The sequence below is a fragment of the Palaemon carinicauda genome, chromosome 34, assembly GCF_036898095.1.
Source record: "Palaemon carinicauda isolate YSFRI2023 chromosome 34, ASM3689809v2, whole genome shotgun sequence".
NCBI classification, from domain to species: Eukaryota; Metazoa; Arthropoda; class Malacostraca; order Decapoda; family Palaemonidae; genus Palaemon; species Palaemon carinicauda.
This window is the reverse complement of record NC_090758.1, coordinates 77,220,625-77,238,340: the sequence shown is the minus strand read 5'-3', so window position 1 is coordinate 77,238,340 and position 17,716 is coordinate 77,220,625. Positions and strand designations below refer to the sequence as shown.

Here is a 17,716-nt window from a genome sequence, read left to right as displayed (position 1 = left end):
ATACAAAATACAATAAATATATTGCAAGAGAAATATTGAACAATTAAAATAAAATATTTTAAGACCAGTAATAACATTGAAGTAGATATTTCATATATAAACTATAAAAAATCCAAAGAACTCAGAGAAATATGATAGAATAGTGTGCCTGAGTGTACCCTCAAGCAAGAGAACTCCAACCCAATACAGTGGAAGACCATGGTACAGAGGCTATGGCACCACCCAAGACTAGAGAACAATGGTTTGTTTTTGGAGTGTCCTTCTCCTAGAAGAGCGGCTTACCATAGCTAAAGAGTCTCCTCCACCCCTACAAGAATAAGTAGCCGCTCAACAATTACAGTGCAGTAGTTAGCCCCTTGAGCAACAAAGAATTGTATGATAACCTCAGTGTTTTCAGGTGTATGGAGAAAGAATAGGCCAGACTATTCGGTGTACATGTAGGCAAAGGAAAAATAAGCCATAACTAGAGAGAGGGATCCAATGTATTACTGTCTGGCCAGTCAAAGGACCCAATTGATTTAATAATAAATGGATTTTTCATAATAGTAAAACTAACTAAACTTATACAAAATATTTGCAAGAATACTCTATACCTAGAGCTGGAAAAAAACTTTATACATACATACATATACCAAGGCACTTCCCCCAATTTTGGGGGTAGCCGACATCAACAATGAAACAAAACAAAAAAAGGGGACCTCTACTCTCTACGTTCCTCCAGCCTAACAAGGGACTCAACCGAGTTCAGCTGGTACTGCTTACTTTCTTATATACTTTATAGTTCTACTAATTCACAGAAAGGGGGAGACAAATGACATGAAAAATTACCGCCCAATAAGTTTACTCTGTAATATATAGAATATTTTCAATGATATTAGGATGAATAGAAAGACGGCTAGACTTTAATCAACCGAGAGAGCAAACAGGTTTTAGAAGCATGAATTCAACAAGTGATCATCCATATATTGTAAGGACACCGCTCCCTTCGTCATCCAGAAAATCAACAGACTGTTTATTTATTTGAATTCTCCTTTCGCCACACCGTGGTTTCCCATGTATATGTATTCCGCTCTATCAGAGCTACATTTTGACATATGTATTATTTCATTACATGTTTCTGTTAACTCATAATTCGTATATTTGTAAGTGTAAGAAAACACATATATTTTGGCGGGCAATTCAATCTGATTTGGCGCCAGCGCCATCCTACCTTTCCGTCCGCACCTTGTAATATATTTCCACGCACATTTGAATAAAGTATCAGTTGATCTTGGTGACGGTGTCCTTACAATATAATTAACCAGCTAACGGAAAAGTCAATATAAAGACAAACCACTATGTATGGCATTTATAGACTATGCGAAAGCTTTTGGTTCTGCCAAAACATCAGCAGTAATGAAAGTTCTTCAAAATCAAGAAATAGAGCACTTGAAGATATCTATATGGTAAATACAGCAATCCAAAAAGTACATATAGTGAGCAAAGTCCTATTGAAAAAGGAGGTAGAAAGGAGGCCCCATCTCTCTTAATTCATTCACAACATAACTAGAAGTAGTTTTTAAGAATTTAGATTGGGAAAACATAGGAATTAACATTAACTTAATATCTGCAGCATGGGAGGAATTGAGTATCCAGACCTCAGCGACGAAAGAAGAAAAATAGTGGAATTGCAACAGCCGTATGAAGAAGAAAAGAAGATAATAGGAAACATGCTGTTCAAGAAAGAAGGAATAGAGAAAAGAAAAGAATATATTTATCAAATGTGGAAAAAAAGAGAGAAGAAAATAAAAGAATTAGAATAAAGAAGAAAACCAAGGAGGTGCCGATGGAAAGGCGAATCCCTCCGCCCAACAACAACAACAATAGTGAAAGCAGAAATGTAAGACTGAAAATGAATATGAGTAAAACTAAGATAATATTTAATGAAAATGCAGAGAGACAACAAATAGGAGTTATGGACGACCCTCTAGAGATTGTTAACTAATATACCTCTTACTTAGGTCAGACAATAAATGTTTTCCCCAGGATATAAAACTAAAATTAAAAGAAGGATAAGTATTGAATGGCAAGCTTTTGGTAAACAAAATGAGATTATGAAAAGTAAAATGCCACTTTCTCTTAAAAGAAAAGCATTTAATTAGAGGGTCCTATAGGTTTTAACTTGTACACCAGGAACTAATTGAACCTTTCTATTGCATTTAGAACATAAGCTAAGTACAACTTAGAGAACTATGGAAAGAATATTATTATTATTATTATTACTATCCAAGCTACAACCCTAATTGGAAAAGCAAGATGCTATAAGCCCAGGGGCTCCAATAGGGAAAAATAGCCCAGTGAGGAAAGGAAATAAGGAAATAAATAACTGAAGAAAACAAATTAACAATAAATCATTCTAAAAAAAGTAATGTCAAAAGAGATATATCATATATAAACTATTAACAACGTCAACAACAAAAATGTCATATATAAACTATAAAAAGACTCATGTCCGTCTGGTCAACAAAAAAGCATTTGCTCCAACTTTGAACTTTTGAAGTTCTACTGATTCAACAACCCGATTAGGAAGATCACAAAGAGACAGAAAAAAGAGCAACATGGATACGAGAGCAAACTGAAGCAGAGAATATTCTAACAACTTGTAAGAGAAAGAAACGAACGGGGGCTGGACATACAATGAGAATGACAGATAATAAATGGACAAGAAGAATAACAGAATGGGTCCCTTCAGATTAGAAATGGAGCAGCTGAACGAAGAGAAGATAATGGATTGACGAGCTAAGAAAATGTGTTGATATAGACTGGCATAGAAAGACCATAAACAAATGGGTGCAGAAAGAAATGTCTAAAGACTATGTCCCACAGTGAACTAGCCACTGGTAAGAGTAGAAGAAACCCTTTGGCTATGGTAAGCAGCTCTTCTAGGAGAGGGACACTCCGAAATCAAACCATTGTTCTCTATTCTTGGGTAGTGCCATAGCCTCTGTACCATGGTCTTTTACTGTCTTGGGTTTGAGTTTTCTTGCTTTAGGACACACTATTACATCCTATGTCTCTTTCTCTTGTTTTGTTAAAGTATTTATAGTTTTTATTTAAATTTTACCGTTCTTAAAGTATTTTATTTTTCCTTGTTCCCTTTCCTCACTTGGCTATTTTCCCTGTTGGAGCACCTGGGCTTATAGCATGCTTTTTTCCAACTAGGGTTGTAGCTTAGCAAATGATAATAATAATAATAATAATAATAATAATAATCAGGCTGTATAAATCTTAATTTTAATGTTATTTTTGTACTATTAAAATAAACAATAAGATTGTCTTCTTTGGATTATTGATATTATTTTTGACATTTTGATCACTATTACTATTATAACTATCATTATTATTACGATAATTATATATAGGACATAATTATATGTATGCCTGACTCCAAAATCAGTTTATATATATAAATTTTCAATATATATATTTATTCAAAATGATACTTTAGCGCCGTTCTCCACGAGGTCTGTTCATTATGTAAAAATAGTAAAAGTAGTGATTAGGAAAACGCTTTATAAATATGTGTTCGAATGATATAACTTTGGCTTCGTTTGATGAAAAATATTGAGAAAAAGTAGTATAATAGACTCATTTTAATCCATAAAATCTATATATTGTTATATTTTAATGAATATTATTGATTTTAAATTGAAATAAATTATCATATATCATATTTAACTTGTTATATATTTATTTGATTAAAGGTTTCGAACGAACTATTGCACTTCACCTGAACGCTAGCGAGCGCTCTTGAAGCTCGCTTCAGCTGTGGAACGTTGCCTTTCCGCTCTTTCTCGTTTACGTGCGGTGAACATAAGGTTGTTGATGTGTTAACATATTTCATCCGAGTAATCCTCCAAAATGGTAAGCATTTTTCTATCTATTTAATTTCCTGTTGAAAAATAGATAATTCAAAATTGTATTAGTTGTATTAATTACGCGTTAGATTTTGAAATAATTTAATTAGAGATGATTTTATTCGCGTGGTCAATGTTCGTCTTGTTATGAATGGAAACAAAGTTACGGTTTTGTGTATTTTTTTGTTAATGATAGTTAACTGTTAAGTTAATTTATTGTTATATTAAGACAAAATAAAGAAAATAAGTAGAGGATTTGATTAAATCAGGTAAACATTTAATAGTTAATATAGAAAAGAAAATATCCTACCCGTATTTAGGTCTTTGACTCGCCACCGTATATATATATATATAAATCTTATAGTAACCTGGTTTACTGTAGGCTGTTATATTCTGACCGTCAGTTTGACCTGCTATGACCTATTTAATAAGGCCTTTAAGAGAACTCTGACCTGACTAATTCACAGGTCATGCATTTGAGCCTTTCTTTAACCCTAAGGGTAAAGGCCACGAAACATCGCTGAGTTTTAAAAAGATTTGTCGGGTTTTCAATATTTCCTTAAAAAACGTAATTTTTCTTCGGAAATTACCCTTATTTTCATGAAAAATAACTAAATATATGATAGTTTCTAAATTAATTTATATTTTCCTCCCTGGGCTATTTTTTATCTTTGAAGCCCATATACCTTCTAAAATAATTTGTTGATATGTTATCATTGTTTATTTTCATATTTCCTTGCCTCAATGAGCTATTTTTTTCTCTTTGGATACCCTGGGCTTATAACATCATGCTTTTCCAACTATGATTGTAGCCTAGCTAGTAATAATAATAATATCAGCCGATAATGTGGGACCCCCAGCATGTAGGTTAGGTTAGGGGGGTTAAATTAACTTTGGTTGGTGTCCATAATTCATGCTTGCTGGAAGAGCTGGCCGCTGATATACAAAGGCTCCGTAACTTATATTCGCTCCCATTGGTTCATAGGTACATGGCGTTTTATCGGTCTATCTTACGGGTGCCGTGCGATGGTTAGCGAGCCTTTGTTTTGATCTTTATATCTTTGATTGTTTCATATAAATGTGAGAAAATTATTGGGGGTGTCTGCCATTTATGGGGACAGGGATATCTTTCTTATTATTAGCCAAATCGTATTTCATTATGGGGTTGATGTTCTTTACAATTTTCTAACATACCATAATATGATGTTAATTTATCGTTTTGACTAATAACACAATTTACCTTTACCACGGCAATATTTTCTAAGTTCAGCATGGTCCGTACGCAAGTCACGGGTAGCTCCTGCTTAGTTTCCAACTTTCCCGATAGACAGAGCCCGTGTCATCCCAGTCTAAGAAACGTTCGGTTTTACAAATTAATACTGTCCCGTCAATCTACATATTTACCCCTTAGTTAAGTATGTAGTTTTTGAGGACACGTCATGTTTAGTGACATTTGATACTGCTGGGATATTTATCATGAAATGTTATGTTAGAAAAAGGCTGTTACAATGCGTCGTATGCCGAAGCCACGGCCAACTTACTCGGTCGTAAAATTTCCCGCAATCATTGTTTCCTACCTGATTATAATAACACCCGTTTGGCGGCGCTCGATTCGCATATCAGCTGGTCGCGCAAGCATGAACAGTTTTCGATGTTCGTACGTATGTTTTCGCTAATTTCAACAATTTTCATTTTAATCTCTTGTTAAGATTGTTATTTCTTTCGAAATCATCCCAAAGTTATGCCGAATACTATTTTGTTTTATATACAAACAAAGGTTAGGTTATCCAGCATCTAGTTAAGATATTTCGTCAGATAAAGCCAGTGTCAAACAAAGCAACTGAACTAACCCTTTCGTGGGCCGCGTGATTTCAAATTTTTAATCCCCCCCATGACCCGAGATTGACCTACAGCCGACCCTTTCCAACTCTAACCGCCGTGATGGATAGACCTGTTCCGTATAGTTTCTCTGTGAGTGATATTTTCGAGTTTATCTCCCGTATTGATCAGATTGATGCAATTAAGACCCTCAGATATATACATCTACGTGATTTCACTCGTGTTACCCCCGAATTCTTTCACTATTTATTTCGAGAAGGCCTCTTAAGGGATTTTAGAGGTACATGTAAAAAGTGTAAAACAGGTGATGTGGCCCTGATGTGGTTTTAGCAACTACGAAATTTAAGGTAAGCCTGAGTAACCTATAATATGATCATGTGGATAAGATATAATTTTGAGTGCTGCCCAAAGCTTCTTTTCTGTAGGAGAGAGACTTACGAAGGGGGTCCGGGGGCTTGCCCCCGGGTAGGGGTAGTGACCTGGGAACTACTAGGATTGGTTAGGTTTGGTTTGTGGGGTTTGTATGTTAGCAACAGTGTTTGGGGTGTCGTAGGGGGGCGTCAGCCCCCCCGTTTAGTTCACGATGAAGGTAAGGACATGGAACTTCTTTTCTGTAGGAGAGAGACTTACGAAGGGGGTCCGGGGGCTTGCCCCCGGGTAGGGGTAGTGACCTGGGAACTACTAGGATTGGTTAGGTTTGGTTTGTGGGGTTTGTATGTTAGCAACAGTGTTTGGGGGGTCGCAGGGGGGCGTCAGCCCCCCCGTTTAGTTCACGATGAAGGTAAGGACATGGCTTGTAGGTCAGGTTAGGAGGGGAATTTTGGGTTAGTTGTCCATTTTTCTCACACATTTCCAACATCCATGACCAGAGGGTTCCTAGTATGTAGATTGTTGGGACAAGCATTTACAAAACCAGTGAATTTAATATTTCATTCCGTGATCATTCCCGCGAAAAAGAGCAGATTTTCCTACTTAGTTTCCAACTTTCCCGATAGATAGAGCCCGTGTCATCCCAGTCTAAGAAACCTTCGGTTTTACAATTTAATACTGGTTTTACAATTTAATACTGTCCCGTCAATCTACATATTTACCCCTTCGTTAAGTTTGTAGTTTTTAAGGACACGTCATGTAATCATTCCCGTAAAAAGAGCCGATTTCGGACTTTTTTTTACTCGATTTCAAGAAACATTCGGTTTTACAATTTAATACTGTCCCGTCAATCTACATTATTTAACAAATCATTCCCGTAAAAAAGAGCCGATTTCGGACTTTTTTACCTCGATTTTCGGCCGGTCAAAGGGCTGTCCCCATAAACGGCAGAGGCTCCGGGTCTGAACGATCCTCCGGTCTCAGAATTCTCCTTGCCATTGTATAATGATTCTTTTCCGCCATTAGCTCGCTTCACTCGCATAAAAATAAAACATCAAGCTCGTATGCACTGGCAAGTGGTAATGTTGAGCTGCGCACGATAACATTACAGGAAAATAAAATATCAACCTCGTATGTACTGGCAAACGGTAATGTTGAGCTGCGCACGCTAATGTTACGGGAAAATAAAACATCAACCTCGTATGCACTGGCAAACGGTAATATTCGCGCATGCGCAGATTATCAAGGAGAATTCTGAGACTGGGGGATCATTCAGACTGTCACACCAGTAAATGGTTGTATCGCAACATTTAGTATTTGCCTGAAAGGAAAAGCGACGAAATGGTGTGTTTGCGAGCAAAGCGAGTTTGAATGGGTAATTGGTCTTTGTTTCGTAGGCCAACATACTCGGAGGTACATTTAGTGAGGATTATCATGGTAGTGGGGGTGGAGACGGAGACGTAAAAGGATTCCCGTTTTCTATGCGAGCAGCACGTGGTTACCCAACAAATTTTACGTATCCGTTCCGTTCTGTTGTTGGGCGGAGGGATTCGCCTTTCCATCAGCACCTCCTTGGGTTTCTTCTTTATTCTAATTCTTTTATTTTCTTCTCTTTTTTTTCCACATTTGATAGATATATTCTTTTCTTTTCTCTATTTCTTCTCCCTTGAACAGCACGTCTCCTTTTATCTTCTTCTTTTCTTCTTCATACGGTTATTGCAATTCCACTATTTTTCTTCTTTCGTCGCTGAGGTCTGGACACTCAAGAATGAAGTGGGCGAGGTCTTCATTAACTGCCCCACACAGTTTGCTTTCTACCCTACCTCCTGCTTCATGTCTTTTTATTATTACTATTGCTATTATTACCTAAGCTACAACCTTAGTTGGAATAGCAAGATTGGATGGAAATAGAATATATTTTAAGGAAGCTACAGCCCTAGTTGGAAAAGTAAGATGCTATACACCCAAGGGTTCTTAATAGGGAAAATAGTCCAGTGAGGAAAGGAAATAAACCACACGAGAAGTAATTAACAAGTAAAAGATTTAAGAATAGGAAAATTTGAATAAATATTTCCTATATAAACTATAAAGGAAAGGGGGAGAGAAATAAGATAGAACAGTGTACCCTCAAGCAAGGGAACTCCAACCCAGGACTGAAAATCATGGGGCACGATTGAAAAATAATTTCTGGTAAATGAATTGACCAATTTATTGAGGTTATTACTGCCCTTAATTTATTTCTATGACTTGGGTTGACCATAATTTACCTGTATAGGGGTTGATATATCGCTCGTTTGCGACGTCGTCATAACTCAAAAATAGCTATTTTTCAGGAGAGCCATTTTAATCAATTAAAACACCCATATTAATGTATGTTGTTGGGACATTTAGCGCCTCAAGCGATCAATTTTTAGCTACAATTATGACACTTTTGCCAAAAGAATCAGCATTTCAAGATGAATATGTCTATATGGATAACTCAAAAATAAATTTTTTTGAGTTATGACGTTGTTGTCGCAAGTGTGCGATATATAAATGCACGTTGAATTGTCTTTTTCTTATATAATAGGGAGGTAGCCTTAGTATATCAGCGGCCATTTCCTCCTGCGTGTATTAAAAATGGACATCAACTAAGTTACCCGTAATAATACATACAGGTGGCCGCTATCATTTTATGTATGTAAGGGGCCACCTGTGTGTGATGACGGCCAGCTAAGAATAAGACAGTATAAGGGCAGTTAGTCCTCCCTACCCCACAAGGGAAATTGGTAAGGACACGGCCTGCGAGTAAGGTTGGTAGAGGTTTTTGAGAAAAGTGGATAAGAAAATGGGAAGGAAGTTCTTATTTTCTTTGTGTGAGAGGAACTGGCTGCTGATATACAAAGGGTCCAATAGTAGAATATTAGGACTGTGGTTGACTTCCCGACAGATGGTGCTGCTTTCCTTCCTAACTTTTTTCCTTTTCATTTTCTGTTTCTCTTCCTCCTGTTATTTTTCAAGTTTTTATAGTTTATGTATGAGATTTTAATTTTAATGTTGCTCCTTTTGAAATATTTTATAGTTTTCTTTGTTTGCTTTCCCCTCTGAGCTATTTTCCCTGTTGGAGTCCCTGAGCTTATAGCATTCTACTTTTCCAACTAGGGTTGTACCATAGCAAGTAATAATAATTGAATAATAGCGCAACTGCATGGTAGCAGTTTCGACAGTTATTGGCAGTGGACCAAGCGTTTAGCTAAAAAAGCAAGACTTCAAGGCAGCAGGTGTCTTTATAGTCGCTTTCTACGACCTGCACGGTAGTACAATACGGTGGTACCTCGGTAGTCGAACAAATTGGTGTTTGACCAAAAAATTTGAGTAATGTTGGCTGTGGTGTTCGAACAAAAAATCGGAACTCGAACACAGCCGAACGCGTGGCCGAGTGAGATGAGCGGCGATCTCGGCTACTCTCGCCTGGTCGGGTAACATCATTTCAAGAGGGATCGTCAGTCAGACAACACGTGTTGAGAATTTATTGTGATTTAGTGCGTTTATTGCCTTATTTTGCCGATAATAATGGGGCCCAAAAAAGTTATTGATAGGGGAAGGATAAGAGGAAAACAGCAAGAACAACGATCGAGTTGAAGAAGGAAATTATTGCAACTTACAAGAATGGTGTACGAGTGTCTGATCAAGCCTTACAGTATGGCATGGCGAAGTCGACCTTTTTGAAAAATAAGGAAGTGATAAAGAAAGCTAATGTTGCGCAGGGAGAGACAGCAGTTAGTAAGCAAAGGCCACAAGTAATTGAGGAAATGGAAAAGTTGCTCCTGATGTTTATTAAAGAAAGGCAGTTGGCCAGGGAAAGTATAAGCGAAGCTTTCATTTGCGAGAAAGCTCTTCATATTTATGAAGAATTGGGGAAGAGAAGTGCCAGTACTAGTGAAAGTGATTCGTCATTTTCTTTTAAAGCAAGCAGGGGCTGGTTCGAGAAATTCCGGAACAACTGGTATTCACCGCCTGACTATGCATGGGGAGGCAGCCAGTTCGGACCGGGCAGTGAACATCTGTAATGATAATGTTATGTCTCACTTTAGAAGAATAGTGCTGAAGAGAAAGAAGCTGACAAATGACATGTTTTCATAAAAGAAAAGAGAACTACATCCCAGCCTGATTCCCCTCCAAAGAAGAGAGAGAGAGAGAGAGAGAGAGAGAGAAGAGAAAGAACCCATGAAGGAGATTTGCCCAACCTTTTACTGGAGAGAGAAAAACCCCTGAAGGAGAACTACCTAGCCACTTTATGGAAGGGGACTCGCCTTCCCTTTTGGAATGCGTAGGAACGTATAAAAATAAATACCATTATTTCTTATGGGAAAAAAGTTTCGGTACTCGAGCAAATCGACGGTCGAACACTGATCCCGAACGGATTATGGTTGAGTACCGAGGTATCACTGTATTCTCAAATCCTACTATCTCTTAGACTCTTAGAATATATATGTTGTGATAAAGGATTTTAACATCATCAAGTATACCTTGAGAAATAAATTGGCACAACTAGTTAGCTGCATGGATGTCTTTACGTTTGGTATGTGGACAGCTGGGAACTGAGCTGGTTCTAATAGGATTGAAAGTCATCATATTATTGTTATTACTACTACTTGCTAAGCTACAACCCTTGTTGGAAAAGCAGAATGCTATAAGCCCAAAGGCTCCAAAGGGGATAAAAGGCCTGTGGGGAAAGGTAATAAGGAATCTACTAGAGGTGTAATTAACAATTAAAATGAAATATTTTAAGAGCACTAACAACATTAAAATGAATCTTTCAATATATAAACTATAGAATATGGTAGTTTCCAAGTTACCACCGAGCCAAGAGAACTCTAATCCAAGACAGTGGATGACCATGGTACAGAGGCTATGTCACTATCCAAGATCAGAGAGCAATGGTTTGATTTTGGAGTGTCCCTCTCCTAGAAGAGCTGCTTCCCATAGCTAAAGAGTCTCTTCTAATCTGTGTTGTCAGTTGGATGAGGACAGAGGAGAATATGTAAAGAATAGGCCAGACTATTCAATATGTGTAGGCAAAAGGAAAGCGAGCCATAACCAGAGAGGTTCCAATGTAGTACTGTCTGGCCAGTCAAAGAACCCAGCAACACCAGCTGTAGTAGATCAACGAGTGGCTGGTGCCCCGGCCAACCTACTAGTTATAATCATGAGTACGTTCTTTATTTTTATAACGCAGTGGTAAAGTTGTACAATCCATGGGCAGACATTATTCAGAAAACCATAGGACAGTCAAGCAAAATGTTGAACATGAAGAAATGTAAGGGGAGGGGAAAAGATGCCACAACAATGGTTAATGCTGTTGATAAAAAGCAAAGAAAACATTGAATAGTTTAATTAATAAATGAAAATGTTGAGAAAAACTATATCTTGTCAAAATTAAGCTGTATTGTAGCTACAAGATTTTGTTCATTATATGTAGGGAATAGTAAGGCCAGATGTAAATGTAAAAAGCATTGCAAAAGTTAGGAAGCATACATAGTTAGACTGTCATAACCCCAAGAAATACGGGAGCACATCATACATACATATACCCAGGCACTTCCCCCAATTTTGGGGGGTAGCCGACATCAACAAATGTAACAAAACAAAAACAAAGGGGACCTCTACTCTCTACGTTCCTCTCAGCCTGAGAAGGGACTCAACCAAGTTCAGCTGGTACTGCTAGGGTGTCGCAGCCCACCCTCCCCCGTTATCCACCACAGATGAAGCTTCATAATGCTGAATCCCCTACTACTGTTATCTCCGCGGTCATCTGAGGCACATGGACACAGTAATTCCAATTTAAAAAAGAATAGAAAATGCAGATAAATCATATATGACAAAGATGCTGAAAAGGAAGTTCATATTGATTAAGGATGCCTTGGGAACGAACTCAAGACCTGCCAAACGAAAAATATCTACAAGAATAATCAACGAAAGTAAGAAACTCGCATGGCATTGCCGCATCCTGGGTGTTTGCAGCTTCCGCCATTATTTTTAAGTTTCTTTGATTGCTGCTTCTAGTTTCTTCCTTCTGGTCTATCTACATTCATAATGTCCACCACCTGGGCTGTACAGCAACTTTCAACTTCATAGTTCAACTGATGGGTTTTCAATGGTTGTACGTCTGCCTTGAGTGGCCATCTGCTCCCAGTGCTGGACTGTGTTGACATGCAACACTTCATTCTTGACTGTCCAGGCCTCAGCGACAAGAAGAAAAATAGTGGAATTGCAACAGCCGTATGAAGAAGAAAAGAAGATAATAGGAAGTGTGCTGTTCAAGAAAGAAGGAATAGAGAAAAGAAAAGAATATATTTATCAAATGTGGAAAAAAGAGAGAAGAAAATAGAAGAATTAGAAGAAAGAAGAAAACCAAGGCGGTGCCGATGGAAAGGCGAATCCCTCCGCCCAACAACTGAACTGAACACTTGAGGACCATATAGACATTGGCATACATATCCTAGGAAAGTTGTTTATACACAATAAAGGAGTAAGTGGAGACATCGACTATAGTGTGAAAAGAACATTCAAAATTACATCACGCATTCAGTGTAATGGCCCACTTACTAAAAGAAAACGAAAATTTAATTAAGGCATTAAAGATAGACATTTTGAGAAAGTTCGGTAGTATGGATATGTTGAAAGTAATTACCGTATTGGAAAAGGTAAAATGAACGGGTAGAAGTTGACTAAAAGCCTTAATTATGGATGTCTTGTTTTATGAAGATGGTGAGAATTAGACAAGTTAACTCCAATAATACTTATCCATACCTTACATGGCATAGTTAATTGAAGTCATATGTCTAATGTAGGCTCTAGGGCCTTTAGATTTGAGGCCCTGAAACTAGACATCTAAAAGACTGAAGATATTAAGAATTTCAAGGGAAAGAAAACTTTCTAGTTTGAGTGCTTCGATGGTGTCGGTTTGACAAACGAGCAACGTGCGGTGTGAAATGTTAAATGCTTTCGAACGAATGTGTTAAAATGACTGGAAGTCCTGTAGAGTGTAGGGATGACTGGAGGTCCTGTAGAGTGTAGGGTTCCCCTGTTGTATCGGATCAGAAAAGCTGCTCTTAGAGAGAGACAGACCATAAAGAGTAATATAGCCGAGCCCATTCATAATCTCGTAAGAGTACAGGAGTATGAATAATATAAAGATCTCCCCTTATAGCTACAGTATAGTCCTGGTGTAACGGTCTGGTTTTCCCCCCGTCCGAAATTCCCCCCGGGGGAAATATGGCCCAGGATATATATCCCCCCATGGGAAATATGGCCCAGGATATATATCCCCCCGGGGGAACTTTGTCCCAGGATAATATTCCCCCCTCTGGGCCAAGATTCCCCCTTTGCTTGGTGGAGGTAACCATTCTTTTTTTTTTTTTTTTTTTTGTTTACCATGGAAATCAATTTCAATGGGATTTCATAGAAAAGCTGCACAAATAGCAAGACAATGAAGGGTTACATTTAGGCAATAAATTGAGGTCACAACATATTGCGTGGATAAAAAGAACAATGAATTTTAGGCGTGCTGCTCAGTTTCTTAGTGACTCCGTATCAGACCCCATGCAATATTGCTTAGAAAACAAACTTGCTGATTTCGAAGGATGTGAGGGAACAATCAAATTTTTTAGTATATATATCGTCAATTCAAGAAATTTGTGCAGACGTAACTATAAACCTCCAAATGCAAAAAAAAAAAAATGCCTGTTTGTTTAAAGAATTTATGATGAAGGCTGATATTGGGATAGTTCAAGGGGTTGTGACCTGGGAAGGGGTCCGGGGGCTTGCCCCCGGCTAGGGGCTGTGACCTGAAAACTACTAGGTTAGGTTAGGTGGGTTTGTTAGGTTCTGTACCATTTTACAAATCTCAAATGTGTTAAATAATCATGTTTGGCCTATGTTCAGCCACTTACATGATCCATATGTTTTACCAACTGGTTACCTTGTTCTCATTTAGCATTTCTGACCATTATTATTGCTGTAAATCACTCTTTTATGACATTTCCCCACCCTAAAACCCCAGGTTTCCCACTCGGTTCCCCCAAAATCTCTGGTAACACAACTGAATTGGTATCATCTCTTTTCTCATCCATAGTGCTTCTTAGCATCAAGTGTACTTTTTATTTTGTGCTGGACAGTACGAAAAAAGAGTAAGGTTTTCACTATATATATATATATATTTCCTAATATTTTGTCAAACTTACCGTTGATTATTTAATTCATCAAAATAGTTTCTCTGTATGGGAGGGTGGGGGAGAAAGGGCCTAGTGGGGGAAAATTATCCTAGGGCTGAAATTCCCCCCGGGGGAATAACAGCCCGGGCTGCTTTTCCCGGGGGGGAAATCGATCCTAGGCTAATTTTCCCGGGGGGAATTTCAGCCAGGGGGGAAAAATTTCCTGCTACACCGGGTCTTGAGTGGTCTTTTAGCCAGTAGCACTGGCTGCACTGTGCTATTAGCTAGAACGGAGCTACTTGTTGGAAAGTATTAGTTGCCCCTAGGGTATATTTGGTCATCTTCTGCCAAGTAACCACATGTATTAAGTATATAAGCTTTTGTAGTTTAGGTAGAGTGAGCCTGTGATTCGTAGTCTCATTGGTGTTTGGTTTGAAATGCGTGTAATAAGACTGCATATGCTAAAACTACATAATTGATAGATATATATACTGTAGATTCCTTTTCAAATTTTATACGTTGTTACCAGAACCTTTTTGTTAGGGTGGTACATAAACAACTTCACTAAGCATACTATGATTCACTGTCAAAGTCTTATATAAAACAGCATGGCACTCCATTCTCATCTTTAAGTACTCCCCTTTAGATGGAAGAATTCCTGCTGTAGTAGAACTAGTTTGACAAGGTTGAAGTCAGGATGGGAGTTAAGAGCATTAGAATACTTTGGAACAGTGACAAGGAATCCATACATCATCATCAGCAGCCGTTATTGTTCTTGAAATATTTTTGTTCATTACGTTTCAGACAGTTTATTTCTTTATTTCCTCTCCTCACTGGGCTACTTTTCCCTGTTGGAGCCCTTGGGCTTACAGCATCCTGCCTTTCCAATTAGGGTAATAGCTTAGCTAGTAATAATAATAATAATAGGCTACTTCTGGACAAAGGCCTTGGGCATGTCCTTCCACTCGCATCTGTTTATGGTCTTTCGGAAATTTTCTTACCTCGTTAATCCGTCATCTTCTCTTCCTTCCCCTGCATTATTTGCAGTCTCTAGGTACCCACTTTGTTATTCTGAATGTCCTTCTATTATTTGTGGTTCTCCTATGTCCTTTACTGTATTAAATGTCCTATTGTTCTAGCAAGTCATAAGTCGTTCCTAGGTCCTTTATAACTCGTTCCTTTTTCCGCAGGGTCGTGTGCGTACCAAGACTGTCAAGAAGGCAGCCCGTGTGATTATCGAGAAGTATTACACAAGGCTGGGTAATGACTTCCATACCAACAAGAGAATATGCGAGGAAATTGCTATTATCCCCTCCAAGCCCCTTAGGAATAAAATTGCTGGGTAAGTCATTTTCTCTCTTCTCTTCTCTTCTCTTCTCTTCCTGTGAACTACTTTGTTTTAACAATTGAGTTATTGTCAAAAAGAAATTCTGTTATTTTGCTAACCTCACATATATTCTAGATGTCAATACAACAATCCCCACTATTTTCTGTTGAAATAGTCTATAAATACTAATATATACTATTACTGTATTCATTTTGAATAATCATGTTAAAATAGCAACTCAACTGAAGGAAATATCTATACATTAGTAGACATCTTTGTATTTATCCCCATTCGTACCTGGCATTACTCGCGAACGTTCTCCGCAGGTTCGTCACCCACCTGATGAAGCGTATCCAGCGCGGACCGGTGCGAGGCATCTCCATCAAGCTCCAGGAGGAAGAGCGTGAGCGTCGTGATAACTACGTGCCAGAAGTCAGTGCTTTGGAGCAGGACATCATTGAGGTGGACGCTGACACCAAGGAGCTGCTGAAGATGATGGTAAGGGCTGCCAGGGTTTAGATATAAGTAGGTGATAGGTTATACTTGGCAGAGAAGACATACAGTATGTAATACCTGCCAGGTGTCTGTGTGTAAAACCTTCTGGGAGTAGATGTGTAATGAAAAATATCTGCCATGTTTAGCTGTAGGGTTTGGTTATTTTGTTATGGGAAAATTACCTTTTAACCCAAGACCCCTGATAGGTATTGATGACAATATAAGGATACAATTTGAACCTAACTACCGTACTCTGTAAATTTCCATCCAGACCCCAGCTTATTTCAAGTCCTAGTTTTAAACCAGTGTGTCCTAACCTGAGGTTTTTTGGTAGTAGTAGTTCTTATCCGGGTGTTTTACCTCTGTCATGTCGTGGCCTTAAAATGGTTTATATAGGATCCCTAATTGTTGTTTGTTTGGAGTAAATTGCATCCATTAAGCCTTAAGAGTACCGTTCTTATGTTAGATTTAACACTTACCAAACCCAATAGAAAAATATTGATTCAGTGTCCATATTTTGCTAAAATAACGTTTTATGTAGCCAATACATTTTGTCAATTTATCAATTTTTGTGAAACCAGACAATATCAACATTAGAAAATTTCCATTATTAGTAGTAGGTTTGTTTTATGCTAAATTCAGAAATAGAAATGCTAAGTAGGAGGCTAGCTTATGGCATGCTATGTAGGTAGCAGGAAAGACCCCGTCACTAGTAAATTGCCAGTACTGTATCAAATTTGCTTTGTTTAATGTTTCCATAATTTTAACATTGTTCGTCGGATATTTTCTCCGACTTGAAATGGAATATATGGCCAACTCTTTATAGTAAGATGTGTAAATCGTTGGCCAAGTTATTTTTCGTGATTTGCACTATTAAATGGTATTCTTCTTGACTTTATTAAGTGCGTATGGGTGTAAGAAATGAGTTAGCAGCTAGAGTGGATATGAATGTGTTGAGGTGGTTTGGCCATGTTGAGAGAATGGAAAATGGCTGTCTGCTAAGGAAGGTGATGAATGCAAGAGTTGATGGGAGAAGTACAAGAGGAAGGCCAAGGTTTGGGTGGATGGATGGAGTGAAGGAAGCTCTTGGAGGATAGATGTGAGAGAGGCAAGAGAGCGTGCTAGAAATAGGAATGAATGGCGAGCGATTGTGACGCAGTTCCGGTAGGCCCTGCTGCTGCCTCCGAGGCCTTAGATGACCGCGGAGGTAGCAGAGGTAGGGGATTCAAGATTATGAAGCTTCATCTGTGGTGGATAACGGGGGAGGGTGGGCTGTGGCACCCTAGCAGTACCAGCTGAACTCGGTTGAGTCTCTTGTTAGGCTGGGAGGAACATAGAGAGTAGAGGTCCCCTTTTTTGTTTTTGTTTCATTTGTTGATGTCGGCTACCCCCCAAAAGGGGGGGAAGTGCCTTGGTATATGTATGTATGTATAGTGGTCAACCTCGTATGATTATGGCTTTTTTTTAAATGCGTCTTGTTTTTCTCTTGCAGGACTTCGACAAACTTGCCGGTCTTCAAGTCACACAGCCAGCACCATCCAACTATGGCGGTGGCAATAGAAGAAACTAAATGAAGTAAAAGAAAAATTAGTTGG

General features: G+C 38.3%; 1 protein-coding gene across 1 annotated transcript; it reads left to right on the top strand.

The window, feature by feature from the left end:
- Positions 1 to 3,772: 3,772 nt before the first annotated feature.
- RpS17 (ribosomal protein S17) lies at positions 3,773 to 17,716 on the top strand. Its single transcript, XM_068357688.1, has 4 exons — positions 3,773 to 3,903; positions 15,490 to 15,641; positions 15,953 to 16,124; positions 17,614 to 17,716. Exons 1-4 carry the CDS (start codon positions 3,901 to 3,903, stop codon positions 17,689 to 17,691), a joined length of 405 nt encoding a protein of 134 aa, XP_068213789.1. The 5' UTR covers positions 3,773 to 3,900; the 3' UTR covers positions 17,692 to 17,716.

Bases quoted from the DNA above. Each gene is read 5' to 3' on its own strand.
- RpS17 (XM_068357688.1), top strand. The intron at 15,642-15,952 runs GTAAGTCATTTT...CGTTCTCCGCAG, and splicing joins CTTAGGAATAAAATTGCTGG to GTTCGTCACCCACCTGATGA. The intron at 16,125-17,613 runs GTAAGGGCTGCC...TTTCTCTTGCAG, and splicing joins AGGAGCTGCTGAAGATGATG to GACTTCGACAAACTTGCCGG.